The sequence below is a fragment of the Penicillium expansum genome, assembly GCF_000769745.1.
Source record: "Penicillium expansum strain MD-8 chromosome Unknown contig8, whole genome shotgun sequence".
Taxonomy (NCBI): domain Eukaryota; kingdom Fungi; phylum Ascomycota; class Eurotiomycetes; order Eurotiales; family Aspergillaceae; genus Penicillium; species Penicillium expansum.
In genome coordinates, this window is record NW_015971309.1 from 362,814 (window position 1) to 376,445 (window position 13,632).

At 50.6% G+C, this 13,632-nt stretch overlaps 6 protein-coding genes across 6 annotated transcripts; 3 read left to right on the top strand and 3 right to left on the bottom strand.

The window, feature by feature from the left end:
* Positions 1 to 22: 22 nt before the first annotated feature.
* Positions 23 to 3,110, top strand: PEX2_003970 (AGC-kinase, C-terminal; the record flags this gene model as incomplete). Its single annotated transcript, XM_016737675.1, has 4 exons — positions 23 to 251; positions 309 to 2,203; positions 2,249 to 2,320; positions 2,379 to 3,110. 4 exons carry the CDS (start codon positions 23 to 25, stop codon positions 3,108 to 3,110), a joined length of 2,928 nt encoding a protein of 975 aa, XP_016598731.1.
* Positions 3,111 to 3,686: 576 nt separating this feature from the next.
* On the bottom strand, positions 3,687 to 7,037 carry PEX2_003980 (DUF3591 domain-containing protein; the record flags this gene model as incomplete). Its single annotated transcript, XM_016737676.1, has 1 exon — positions 3,687 to 7,037. One exon carries the CDS (start codon positions 7,035 to 7,037, stop codon positions 3,687 to 3,689), a length of 3,351 nt encoding a protein of 1,116 aa, XP_016598732.1.
* Positions 7,038 to 7,496: 459 nt separating this feature from the next.
* On the bottom strand, positions 7,497 to 8,354 carry PEX2_003990 (RNA methyltransferase; the record flags this gene model as incomplete). Its single annotated transcript, XM_016737677.1, has 4 exons — positions 7,497 to 7,741; positions 7,791 to 8,083; positions 8,134 to 8,232; positions 8,281 to 8,354. 4 exons carry the CDS (start codon positions 8,352 to 8,354, stop codon positions 7,497 to 7,499), a joined length of 711 nt encoding a protein of 236 aa, XP_016598733.1.
* Positions 8,355 to 8,538: 184 nt separating this feature from the next.
* On the top strand, positions 8,539 to 9,717 carry PEX2_004000 (uncharacterized protein; the record flags this gene model as incomplete). Its single annotated transcript, XM_016737678.1, has 3 exons — positions 8,539 to 8,712; positions 8,773 to 8,856; positions 8,911 to 9,717. 3 exons carry the CDS (start codon positions 8,539 to 8,541, stop codon positions 9,715 to 9,717), a joined length of 1,065 nt encoding a protein of 354 aa, XP_016598734.1.
* Positions 9,718 to 9,969: 252 nt separating this feature from the next.
* On the bottom strand, positions 9,970 to 10,888 carry PEX2_004010 (MICOS complex subunit MIC26/MIC27; the record flags this gene model as incomplete). The annotated part of the gene is made up of 3 exons (XM_016737679.1): positions 9,970 to 10,608; positions 10,686 to 10,778; positions 10,862 to 10,888. The coding sequence occupies 3 exons, from the start codon at positions 10,886 to 10,888 to the stop codon at positions 9,970 to 9,972; spliced, it is 759 nt and encodes a 252-aa protein (XP_016598735.1).
* Positions 10,889 to 11,101: 213 nt separating this feature from the next.
* Positions 11,102 to 13,489, top strand: PEX2_004020 (mitochondrial intermediate peptidase; the record flags this gene model as incomplete). The annotated part of the gene is made up of 1 exon (XM_016737680.1): positions 11,102 to 13,489. The coding sequence occupies one exon, from the start codon at positions 11,102 to 11,104 to the stop codon at positions 13,487 to 13,489; it is 2,388 nt and encodes a 795-aa protein (XP_016598736.1).
* Positions 13,490 to 13,632: the final 143 nt, after the last annotated feature.

Consider the following 13,632-nt stretch of genomic DNA (forward strand, 5'->3'; position numbering starts at 1 on the left):
TCATTGATTCAAAGAGGCAAATATGACAGCCTCCAATAAAAAAGATACAACACGACGAAGTCTTTTCAATCTCTGGATCCCAGCTAAAGTCGTCTCTGGAAAGCCAGACACTTCTCCAACTGACTCGGGGGCGACAGAAAGCCCAGCATCAGAGCCAATTATCCCGAGGGGAAAAGATCGTCTTAGGGTTCGTTTAACTCGCAGTGGCTCCAAGATTCTACTGTTGCTGGGTTTGCGTGGTTCATCCAGGAGTGAGTGATGGTGTCTTTTATTTCTATAACAGACCATTTACTGACTCTCCTTCGCAGGCAACAAAGGGTCTAGCGTCGACACTGATTGCTGTGATTCTGCACAGGCCGGCGACGAAAGCCCAGATTCCTCGAACCCATCCTCCCCAGGTGGTAATGGCGATGATACGCCAGGATATCTGACTGCAGCCGAGTCCCCTCAAAGTGAACCAATACCTGTCACTCCTTCGCTCAGCACCCCCACCGAAGGGTTTGGAACTTTGTCCGAGCCGCTTCCCGACCTGCGACCGTCACCCGACAGTCAGGGTGAATTGGCTGTTGTCAATGACGTCCAGCAACATGCCACAAATGAGGACCCTCTGCCAACTACTGTCACTGAGCAACCGAGCTCAACAAGTTCAAAATTCGTCGATCGCTTCTCGCATAGGATCTCGCTAGCGTTTGGCCAGCCCACTGTCATACGCCGTGCACATCTTCAGTCAAGACCGAGTGTTCTTCGCCTCAATTCTCCAGTATTAGATGATCTGAGCAGACAGAGTGATGGAGCCAATGATAGCTCAAGCCCATCAGCCAGCCCCAGCAGTGGTAGGTCTCCTGCTGGTGGGCAGTCAACTTCATTGACTCCGCCCACGTCTGGAGGGCCGTCTCCTTCCTCGGATAAAGACAAGCTGCAAGACGGACACGAAACTGCAGTGATGCATTTGCCCTCACTCTCCGAGATCAATGAAGCTGTCAACGCTTCAGACACAATTGTAACCGCGATAACGCCGTCAATCAAAACTGTGGAAGCGACATCAGTGGCAAAAGTTTACTTGGAGCTATACTTCAACTTCATTTTCCAAAACAAAGATCCCCGTCAGCAACGTCAGCTCGAGTTAGAGCAGCATATCTATGCGTTTGATCTCACGCCTGAGGAACGGTTGATGACAAGACACAATTGGGTCTTGGGAGAGAACGATTATCTTCGACAGTGCCGTGTGCTCAAATCAAATCGATACTGCACTCAAAGCGAAAACGCGATGTCTATTGCAGGGTACAAAGCCATAAAGGTACTGGGGAAAGGAAGCTTTGGTGTTGTGCGTCTTGTTCGACGGAATGGCTCTGATTTAAACAGTTCCCATGAAGATGACCCTCTGGCTCTCAAAGACAACAATGTTCACTACAGATCGAATCCTCTTGGAGCTCTGATTTCTGCTGTGGAAGGTGCCAAACAAAGCCGTCGAAGGTATATGACCGGCGAAAAGAAAGAGGTATATGCCATGAAAGTCATCAACAAGGCAGAGATGATCCGCAACTCCCAGGAAGGCCATATTCGAGCGGAAAGAGATTTCCTTGTTGCCTCTGAGACCTCTCGCTGGGTTATTCCTTTGACCGCCAGTTTTCAAGATGCCAACAATCTATATCTTGTGATGGATTACATGGTTGGTGGTGACTTTTTGGGGTTACTCATCCGCAAAGATACACTCCGCGAGGACTGGGCACGATTTTACGTTGCTGAGATGATATTGTGCATTGAGGAGGCACATCGACTTTTCTGGATTCATCGTGATGTCAAGCCTGACAACTTCCTCATCTCTGCGTCGGGCCATTTGAAAATTTCCGACTTCGGTCTGGCTTTTAATGGGCATTGGTCGCATGATCAAGCATATTATAACAGCCATCGCTACTCCTTGCTGGAGAAACTTGGTATTGATATCAAGGGAGATTCCGAAGACCAGAAGGAGGTTTCCGAGGCGAAGGAGCTCGCACCCGAGATCAAATTGCACAGTCTAGATGACTATACTCTTCATCAGTCATCCTCAACAAGTTTATTGGATTGGCGAAACAACAAGGGGCGACGCAGATTCGCAAAAAGCGTTGTTGGAACCAGTCAATACATGGCACCTGAGGTCATTCGCGGGGAAATGTATGATGGACGATGCGACTGGTGGAGTTTGGGTATCATTCTATACGAGGTAGGTCGCTCGATATTGCCGTTTGTGTGTATCGACTTCTCATAGCGTTTCCAGTGTCTATATGGTTTCACGCCCTTTGCCTGTGAAAATCGCCACGATACAAAGATCAAGATCCTTGTAAGTATCCCCTCTGTTCCCTTGTTCTGGTTGATATTCCATTCTGAAATCTCTCAAGCAACACTCAAGAACTCTACGATTCCCACGAGAGAAATCCACGGACAAGTTAGTCTCTCAGGAAGCCGTGGATCTGATCACCAGAATTCTCCAAGAGCGCGAATATCGCCTGTGCTCTCCGAAGTACCAAGCCAATGATATACTGAATGGACGTCCTGTCTCAACTCAAATGCTGTATTCCATGGACGCGCGGTACAGAAATATCGCCAGCTACTACGTGTACCCTAACGATGCAGCAGATATCAAGATTCATCCGTTCTTTCGAGGTATCCGATGGCAAAATCTCCACATGTGCCAACCACCGATGGTTCCTAGGGTCAGGAACTGGGAAGATACTAGATATTTCGACGACTGGAAGTTGGGCGGCGATGATGTCGAGCATGGTGTTGGTAGTGAACCGGAGGACCATGACCAAGAGCCTGACCAGGTCGCCCCTGGGAATCAAGAAATCAGTCCAGCGGAGGACGCTGTTGAGCCGCTAGTTGCTCAGACTACACCACACGCAGCACAGGAGCAGGCAAAAGATGCCGAGAAGAAAAAGGAGAAGAAGCGGCCCCGCGATAAAATCCTTCGGGACAAACAGATGACCAAGACAGTCCTGGACATCCGCAAAAAGGGCGCTTTTCTGGGATATACATACCGGCGACCCCACGATGTTGCTTTGGCTTTCAGCACAGAGCGAGGGCGTCAACCCTATACCAGAGGCCAATTGACTGGCCTGTACACATCGTGATTACACCAAGCATAGCCGTGGAATGGAGAGCTGACGCCCTACTTGACTTGGAACAAACCTGTTGCCGACTATCATATTTCCATTCACGCGCCACACCACCACCGTCCCTTCGCCGAGCAAAGCATATCCATATAACCCTCTTTTCATTCTGTATAGCGCCTCATTCCCTCATAGGTGATATGTTCACCGTCCTTCGAACGTCTTCACTACACTCTCCCTCGTATGTATCCTTAGGAATGAATATATAATTATGGACCGAAGATGTTAGCCTACTATGCAAAAAGAGAGTATTGTCATCAGATGGATACATCCTATTTCCTATGGTACTTCATCAAAGAAGAATGAAGCGAGACACCCAAAAGAAAATGAAACAACGCTGAAAAATTCATACACACAGCAAGAAGAAAGTACCTATGTATGGTCTCAAATCACATCGGGTGGGTAGGAAAACGGGGTATCGGAGAGCAAATTCAGGACAGAGAAGCTTTTAAGGGGGTATCAAGTTCGGAGTAGATGGATATGGAGGGAGAAAAGATTAAGGAGATGGGTGCATAAGTAGCAAAAAGCAAACAGAGTTCACAGAACCGGCGCGCTCATGGAGAAAGCCGAATCCGTGACACGATCCTCGGGCTTCATAGTACCATTGAGCAATGGACAGAGCTTCTTGTTTGTTTTGATGTGTCCGACCTGGCCACAGTTGGCACACTTGCGTTGAGTACCAGCAGGCTTGCCGTCCGGATCGCCGGAACGAGGAATGCCCTTTTGCTTCTCGCGGGCGAAACGACGCTCTTTGTTGCGGTTGAGACGGCCGAGCTCGGCCTCGATCAACTTGCGGTTGCGGGCGTCGACTTCTGGATCGCCCGTGGGCTGGAGGGATTCCAGCTTTGTGTGCATGGCTTCGTTGTGGTGACGGTGTTGGATGTAGTGTCTGATCACTCGGGGATCGAAAACATGTTGTTCCTGCTCCACGATCTCGCCGTTTTCCAGTTTGACCTGGCGGGTGATGCGTAACACTTTCCCACGCTGGCTGTTGAAACTCATTTTACTGAACTGACTTGTTGTCTCATCGTCACGACGATATGGTCCAGGTGTCGGTGCTTCGGATCGGGGTGTTGGTTTGTTGAATTGATCTTGGTATTCGTCTTCCTGGTCCACGTCGCTTTCCTGATCGGAATGCTCGATGGTAGAGGAAAGGCTGCTTTTTTGAGCATCCCAGATCCGACGAATGGATGTTTCGTATGATTTTTGCTGGCGGGCAACATTGTAACTGTGACCTCCAAGCTCCTTCAGTCGCTGCGCGTCCAGCTTATCTTCAACACTTTCACCGATGGCCTTGAACCCACCCTTCATGCTTGTTTTGATGAAGTTGTAACCTTCACCACGGCCGGTGGGGTCTCCTTCGCCATGAAGTTTCAGCATAGCCTTACCCTGAGAGGCCAACAAAAAGTTGCGAGTTGCCTTCCAGGGAGCCATCTGCTGCTCGAAGCTTTCGAATTCTTCGTCTTCCTCGTTTTCGCCACCAGTTTCGGCATCATTACCATAACCAGTGTCGTGGAGATGCTGCTGTCCAATCTGCATGGATTCGAGAAGACAAACATCTTCGGGCTGCACCCAAGAGCGGATTGTGTCTTGGTCAGGGAGAACTGGATCCAGTGGCTTCCAATATTTAGTGTCTTTGTCGTGCTGAAGGAAATCCTTGACCTTCTGTCGGTTCTGCATATCCGTGGTGTTTGGTATGTGAGCTGTAACATCGCTGATCGCGAGTCGCTCATCCGGGCTCTTCTTCAATAAACGATACACCAGCATCTTCATGCGATTCTTGGCGACAGTTGTCACCTTGCGCGAATGCGGTCCAGGGATGTCAACCGATGGGAATTGCTGTCCGGCGACGTAGAAATTTTCAATGTTGCGCAGGTAATAGTTACAGCCGTCAGATCCAGTAGTGTTGCGGACAACGAGGAAGTCCGTAGATTTTGGTTGGTGCTGGAATAGCGGTGCTCGGTACATGGAGTTTGAGATTGCCGGGGAAATTTCGCCAGGGTCAACATGGCCAAAGATTGAGTAGGGACTCTTGTCCTGGGGTAAGAGAACAACTGTTTCGCCAATATCTGCCCTTGGGCGAGTGGGATCATCAATATTCTTTCGCCGGTAATAATTGATGAAGCGATTGCACATTCCAAAGTTAGCTAGCGTCATGGGCAGCTCCTCAGAATACTCCACCAGCAAGACATTGGAGTTATCTCCCATGGACAATGACTTTGTAGAATCGTAGACAGTTTTAGCATCTTTGCCACGCAAGTGCTTGCGTCGTAACTGAACGGGGTTCTTGAACCAAGACGTTTGGCCAGGCCGGAAAGCCATAGCAGGTCGGTGAAAAGATCTAGCTTCAGCCTTGGCCAACTCAGTCTTGTAGTAGGGCCACTGCAGACGCAGGGCTGGCAGACCGTGCTCGAGTGTCACGTTGCCAAGAGTACTGCGGATCTTGTTCTGATGATTCTGTTTAAGCATGTCGTATGCTTGATCATTCGAAATGTTGTATCGCTGAGTGAGTCGGCGCGTCAGATTCAGGTCCACTTCATCCCTGGTGCGAGGAGCGGCGTGTTTTGGTTTATTTGCGACAGCATCCGCTCTTAATTCGTCGACAAGAATGTTCGGATCATTGAGATCAATTGTCACTCTCTTTGCGACTTTCATTGTCGCTTGTTCTGGGTCATCCAATAGTGGAATATCGATATGTGATAGAGCAATGACATCCATCGGAGTCGGCCCGGTCTTTCGTTTTTTGTTCGGAACCTCAGTTTCCATGAGCCAATCTGCTTCATCCTCATCAAAGACATCTTTTCTTTGTGTCAATGGCTTCTCTTCCGAGTCAATGCTGGAGACATCATCCTTCACATCCCAGTCCACACAAATCGTTCGAAGGTCCTGCATGGTGAAGCCACCCGGCAGGACTTCATCTCCATCCACATCATCCAGGTCAAGGTCATCCTTTGTATCCTCCTCCGCCTCATCTCCCTCCTCTTCGCGATCCGATTGTGTAATCATCACCAAGCCATGAGTTTCATGGTCGAGGCCACGCTTGAGGGGTTGTCCAGTTCTGAATGCACGCTCTTGATCAGCCGCCAGCTCGATGTTCACTTTCGTGGGTAAGACAGGTTTAGGCGGCTTGTTCGGCTGTTTTCCAATGAAGATTGCCTTCTTGTGGGGAATCAACTCGAGCCAACGTGGAAGAGTGTTGCGGTCGAACGAGGGAAACAAGGAATGCAAAAGCTCTTCGTGGTTCTCAGGCGGTGCAGGTGGATTTTCAACGCCGGACATGGCAAACAACTGCTGTTGAAGTTTCCATGCGCGGAGTTCGACGGGATTCATGTCTTCCGACATGATACTGTCATCATCCGGGAATTCATCTTCCTCCTCCATCATAGGCGGCTCTGGTTGCGGTTCCGGGGCTGACGGAATGGGTGGTAGGTCAACGGGTGCATCTGTCAAGGGCATTTCTTCGTCTTCGAAAAGGCCACGGGTAGGATCATCCTGTCCAGCAGGAGGCGGCGAAAAAGGACCTTCGCCAAAGAGATCATCGAGATTGTCATCCTGGGCCGGAGCCCCCTCTACCTGTTCACCGAACAGATCGTCGCCATTTCCGAAAAGAGCGGCGTCATCCGATCCCAGGTTCGCGAAAGGATCTTGATTGTCATCCACTGCAGGCAGGGCTGGGGCTGGGTGTCCGGCGACCTCTTCCTCCGGAAGTTCATCGTCTTCAAAATCCTCGTAGTCGATTGCATCGTCTGCCTTTTCCCCAACCTCTAAATCACGCGACAAGAAATCTAGAGAGGGACCGGTATCTTCGTAGTTGTTCAGTTGTCGCATCACATCGTCGAAATCGGCATCATCCTCGCCCTCCGGCGCCTTCGGTGTTGCGTGAGGCATGATGGGCAAGTGCGCTGGTGTTTAAGGTGAGAGAAGTGTTGTAAATGAAGAAAGCGTTAGATTCAACAAGTTGGTGAGAGAAATCGTATGGTTAAGAATGTAGGCGCGAGCCAGACAAGGCGACGACGCGATTCAGAATATGCACATCTGGGTATTATGCGAGTCTGCGGTTTGGATGTGGGTTTTGCCGTAGCTCTGGTCGCGCAGGAGAGAGAGGAGAGGAGGAGGGGCGTGTCGGACAGGTGGTTGAAGAGAGAAAACGGGTTTCCAGGATAATGCGCAAGGGACGGGTCCACGCTAACCCGATAAGGCAATCAGCTTGGTGCCTGAAGTTCAATACTTGAGGGCTCAATAGGATCTTTTGAAAAAAAAGACAATGAAGAACAATAGATAATAAAACATATTTAGAAGTAAAAGTACAGTTCATGACATTATTGTCAAATGAATAGCAACCATAAGTCATGACACATTGAAATCCCCATAGAAAATACACAACGCCTTGCTTGCACCCTCCATACAATAGTGCATCACGGTAGCCTTGTCACCATCAGGAACTAGTTTTGCGATTTGTTTCAGATCAGATGTCCTTGGGATGTAAAGTACCATGTGCTTGCTGAATACTGAGTATTCATCATACAATCTTTGGAGGGAATATGGCTCCATGGTCTTCAGGTTGAATACCTGATCTGAACGATATCCCGGGCCTATTATATTTAGTTAATGTCATAGAAGCAAATACTTGATGAGACTTACCTCCCCAGGGAGGGCTAGCAAATACGACACTGTACGGCGCCAGTTCTTTAAGTTGATTCTTGAGAATCTCGAAACAATCGCCTTCGAACCAAGTGATTTTGTCCTCCACCCCATAGATCTTCGCGTTGTGTTTTGCGCACTTAAGCACAGCAGGATTTTTTTCAATCGCATAGATTCGCTTCCATTTTCCGGTCAAGGCAAATGCAATGGTGTTTCCGCCTGCGCCAGCGAAGGCATCCACGAGAATCCTGCGCCCAGCAGGCGCTGATTCGGCAATCTGTGAAGCTATTACGCTAGATAAAGGTCAGCAGGAAATATGGCATAATAGAAGAGAGTTACAAACTTCGCGACTGGTTCTGGTGTAACGCCAAACCAAGCATCATCGGTCAACCATACACCATCGTCGTACTTGGAAAAGATCCGGTAGCGTTGTGCCCAGTAGCTGGCAATTGGGTTAGCATTAGTATTTTTCAATGGCAATGACACTTACTTCTGGATATCCCAGGGCACTTCGTGCAAGCTGCTGTAGTGATGCACCTCTGGAGGCGCGTCTTCGTCTGCCATGATACAATGCAGCGATAAAGCGAAATGATCGATCTATTCTCGATAACTGATAAAGATGGGTGGTGTTTGCATGGTTTGCACCTTCGTATCTGGCCAGCTCGCATGAGGTAAACACACCTAACCACAGCTTCTTTATTCAGCTTCATTCGATCACCTCTCCCAATTTTAATTATAGCAGTGAATTATGTTCGGCGCATTAAATCGCTTCATCGGCCGACTAGACGGGGAGCCTGGCCAGCAGCCTCGCAACGGTCCCAGTGACAACGCATTTGGTTTCCAGGTCCTCCGCAACAAAGACCCAGAACTACCACTAGAGCCATGGTTTGACTTTATCGTGGGTATCAACGGTCATACAATTGTGAGTATAGAGGATCATTCTATTTCATGGCATTATAACTTCGCTCACACTGACATACAGGAAGATCCGGACCCGAACCTCTTTGCGACAGAATGCCGAAATTGCGCTGGGGGGAGCTTGACACTTGAAGTGTGGAGTGCGAAGGTAAGGATACTAAGATGGTATCGCTAGATTCGAGCTAAACTTCTATTCTATCAGGGTCAACGAACACACACAGTCACACATCCTATACCGCCAACAAACCCCACTCTCGGCCTCGCATTGCAGCTTGCCCCCCTCTCTTCTACGCAAAACATCTGGCATGTTATTGCAATTCCATCGCCACTGAGCCCTGCATACCGAGCTGGGCTGCTTCCTTACTCAGACTATATCATTGGAACCCCCAGCGGGACGTTAAGAGGGGAGTCAGCACTCGGGGAGTTGGTTGAAGACCATCTAAATCGCACGCTGGTTCTGTGGGTTTACAATAGCGAATTTGATGTGGTTCGTGAGGTCGAGCTTGTTCCTACCAGAGGCTGGGGTGGGGAGGGCGCCCTTGGTGCAGAGTTGGGATACGGTGCTCTTCACCGACTACCCATTGGACTTGGAGAAGAGGTCGAAGGACCAGGGGAAGTTGTATTTGAGACTCGCGAGGATGGCACTGCTGCCCCGGTTGGTGGCCCGGAAAGCGCTATTCCAGGCATGGCAGCTCCGTCGGGTAACTTGCTAGTCCCAGCAAACATCACAGCCCCGCCGCCCCTAGCCTCCACTCAAGCAAGAGTTGGCTCGCCTTTACAAAGCAGATCACCCGCCGCCCGTCGTGCAGGGAGGTCACGGCCAGCGGCATCGCCAAACAGAGCTTTTGATGATTACTTTGCCGAGGGTGAAGAGAAAAGTCGGGAGCAAGACTATGCGCCGTCACGGCATGGAACTCCTCTACCTCCGCCACCGAAGGTAGGAGCCGAGCCCTCTCACTCGGAGAGCCCTGCGCCGGAAGGATCACCAGGGCCTGCGCAGGAAGAATGAATGAATAGCTTAGAGAAAACAGAAATCAATTTAATGTAGAGTATGACGAAATCAAATTATGTCGATCATCGCAAGCTACCTGTTCCCATTTGCAAGCATACGCTCATAGGTGCTCTTGTCAGGCCACATACTCTATGACTGAACGATTCAAACAAAAGGAATCAATCCGGGTATGTCTTCGGATCTACGAGTTCTAAGCGTACATATGCAACAAATAAATCCGCTCTATAGCCCCAAACAGCTGGGCTATATTTAGTGACCCTTGCTCACCAGCTCTTCCAACTTCTTCCGAGTGTCACCGATCTTCTCCTCCATCATCTGGCGCGCCATTCCGCTGTGCGCAAGGCCGGTGTACCAGATGTGGTCCGCACGCTCACGGAAAGCCAAGTGCTTCTCCGCAACGGCAGGGACCTTCTTCTCGTACTCCCAAACCAAGTCTCCAACATTCCGCATCGTCACGGGCAGGAGGGTGTAGGCGGCAGCAGTACCGAAAGCGAGCGGGGAGGCAGTGCGGAGGAAGATGCCACGGTTACGGGAGACAATGGAACCGGCCATGGCGGCCACGACGACATAGACACCGCCGGGCAAAAGACGCTCGCCGGACTCGGCAGAAGGTGCGAGCGAAGCAACGGTGTTGGTGAAGCAGTTTTCGATGTTGAGGGCCCGAGACAGGAAGTTGTTGAAGCCCTGCTCTGCGGCAAGGGAGTGTGAGTAGAGGAAGAGGCGAGCTTGTCGGACCTGAGCGGTCAGGATGTCTGTCGGGGTGGGCGAAGAGGGAGCTTGTTGCGCAGCCGGCGCGGCGATCAACTTGGGGGTGGTAGGCGCAGCAAGCTGAGAGGGTTTGGAGGGTTCAGGAATGTCGGCTGGGAAGTCATCGTAGATAGGTTTCCGCTATATTAGGGAAGCAGTCGTGTGTCAGACCAAGCCTTTCAGACATTCAACAGAGCTAGGAACAGATTTGGTCATACATTGTCTCGAGGCTCTTCTGCGAATGCGGTCTTCTTAGGGTACAGAGCAATACCTCCCGCGAGGAGAGTGGCTGCGATCGGAGCCACAGCCCGCTGGTCACAAGTCAGTATGGAAACGGGACATTGGGGAATCAATTGCATCCAGCTTGAAAGGAAGCAATTATACAAAGACATACCTGTTGCAACATCGGCCGGAATGACATCCTGAAGGTGTGGGGAAGAGCAGAGGGGGGGGGGAGCTGGTAGTGAGGATGAAGCAAAGTCGTGTTGGAGCAGGACGGGAATTCTTCGGCTCGGCGGAACGTCCAGAAAACTCCGTCATTGCCCGTTCTCCTTCACTCTATATTTCTTTCAATAGGGAATTTGTGATTTACATTTTCCGATGGTTTTAATCTGCTTCTAATATAATATCCAAAATGCTTCGCCCTTTACGACGAACATGGACATGTCGGAAATGCCTACATCTGCGGCCCCAATATCGAGCCTTCGAGAGCGCCGCATCTTCTCCGTCAACATCGTTTGAGTACATTCCAGCCGATAACAGTGCACCAAGAAAGAAGACCGATGACCATACTCTGCGCCGCGTTTTTGATTCCCAACCGTTTTGGAATGAGTTCTCCCAGCAGCGCACCACCACAATCCCACGGCGAGCTGGATTGGTCCAAAACCAGTACCTGACAAGCCCCGAGGGCTTTAGGACATTCGCAAATGTCTCGCTACAGAGATGCCAGGCTATCGTTGCCAAGGTGCTTGCCGCCTCGACAGTTGAAGAATACAGGGCCCTAGCACGAGACCTTGACCAGCTGAGCGATCTCCTGTGTCGCGTCATCGATCTGTCCGACTTCATTCGAACCATTCACCCCGATCCGCGGATACAAGAAGCAGCCACGCAGGCGTGGGCTCTTATGTTTGAATATATGAACGTTTTGAACACAACTACAGGGCTTCATGAACAGCTCAATAAGGCCTTAAACAACCCCGACGTGACATCACACTGGACCGAGGCAGAACGGATCGTGGCACAGATTCTCAACAAGGATTTCTCGAACTCTGCAATTCATATGCCACCCAATGTGAGGCAGCGTTTTGTAAATCTCTCGAATGATGTGAGCCAGTTAGGTTCTGATTTCATGAATGGCGCGGAGCCTGCAAGGTCCCAGGTAGTTTTTGGTGCCAACAGCCTTCAAGGATTGGATCCTATGGTTATCTCCAAGATCAAGCGGTGGAATAAGAAAGCGCCAGTTCCGACTATGGGAATTGTCCCTCGACTTGCTTTGCGCTCGGTGCATGATGAAGATGTTCGCAAAGACATCTATCTCGCGACTCGAACATCCAGCAAGCGCCAAATTCAAAGGTTGGAAGAGCTTCTAGTGAAGAGGGCGGAGTTGGCACAACTTACGGGCTACAATAGCTTTGCGCACATGACTCTCGGTGACAAAATGGCCAAGACACCCGAAGCAGTGTCGAACTTCTTGACTTCGCTTGTGTCAAGCAACCAGGGTCCAGTCCGGGAAGAACTTTCTAAGCTGCAGGACTTGAAAGGGGGCTCCTCTCTGCGGCCCTGGGATCATGCATACTACGTTCATAAGCGCGTCCTAGAGTATTCCCAAGCTCGTCGCTCTCGTCACATGGGTGTTATCAATGAGTTCTTTTCTCTAGGCACAGTGATGCAAGGTCTCTCTCGACTGTTCGACCGTTTGTACGGTGTGCGTCTAGTCCCTCATGAAGCATCTCCGGGCGAGACTTGGCATCCGGACGTTCGTCGATTAGATGTGGTGGATGAATCGGAGAATCACATTGCAGTCGTCTACTGTGACCTGTTTACACGGCCGAGCAAACACCCGAATCCGGCTCACTTTACTCTGCGCTGCTCGCGCGAAATATCTGCAGAGGAGATTGCCGAGTGTGCCTCCCTGGATCAATCTGCGCACCCGAATGACGGCATGGCCACTGGCGTGGACCCGCAAACTAACACACTGCGCCAACTACCAACCATTGCCCTCGTGTGTGATTTCCAGGAACCTCAAGCCAATGGCAGCGGCCAACCAACCCTCTTGAGTGAGCAGAGTGTTCGCACCTTATTCCACGAGATGGGCCATGCTGTTCACTCCATCCTAGGCCAGACACCTCTGCAGTCCATCTCGGGTACTCGTTGCGCCACGGACTTCGCTGAACTTCCGTCCGTATTGATGGAGAGCTTTGCGACTGCGCCAGAGGTGCTGCGTCTCTACGCGCGACACTGGAAGACCGATGAGCCTCTGTCTGAGAGCATGATGCAGAGCATGGAGCTAGACCGCACTGCGCATGGGTCCATCTATGGTGCCGTTGAGAACGAAGCACAGATCCTCATGGCGCTCGTTGATCAGGCCTATCACTCGATCCCAGCTGATGTCAGCTCAGCTGGCATTGATTCCACCGCTATCTATCATCGTGTCTTTTCTGAGTATTCCAGTCTGCCCGACCCAAACAATGTCCAGCCACGTACCTCTTGGCAGGGCTTCTTCGGCCACTTGTATGGCTACGGTGCCACGTACTACAGCTATATCTTTGACCGCGCGATCGCAAACAAACTCTGGCAGGACGTCTTCCAGTCTGGTCAGGCAGCAACTGATCGTGCCGCCGGAGAGCGATACAAGAACGAAGTCCTCCGCTGGGGTGGTGGCCGCAATGGCTGGCAATGTGTGGCCGGTGTCCTGGGAAACAGCAACCCCTCCAATACCAACGGACGGCTGGCTGAAGGTGGTGATGAGGCCATGCGTGAGGTTGGTCGCTGGGGCCTCGGGCGTGAAGGTATGTCTGGATAATGTGACACGAGTGTACTTTTATTGCCTTTTTGATACATCTATACCTGCCTTAAAAGGCTTTGTAAATATACATAGGTTCGTGATATGATTTGATCTGGACATTTTCGATTAAACTCTTAAGGCTTGAACTGCCCATTCACTGT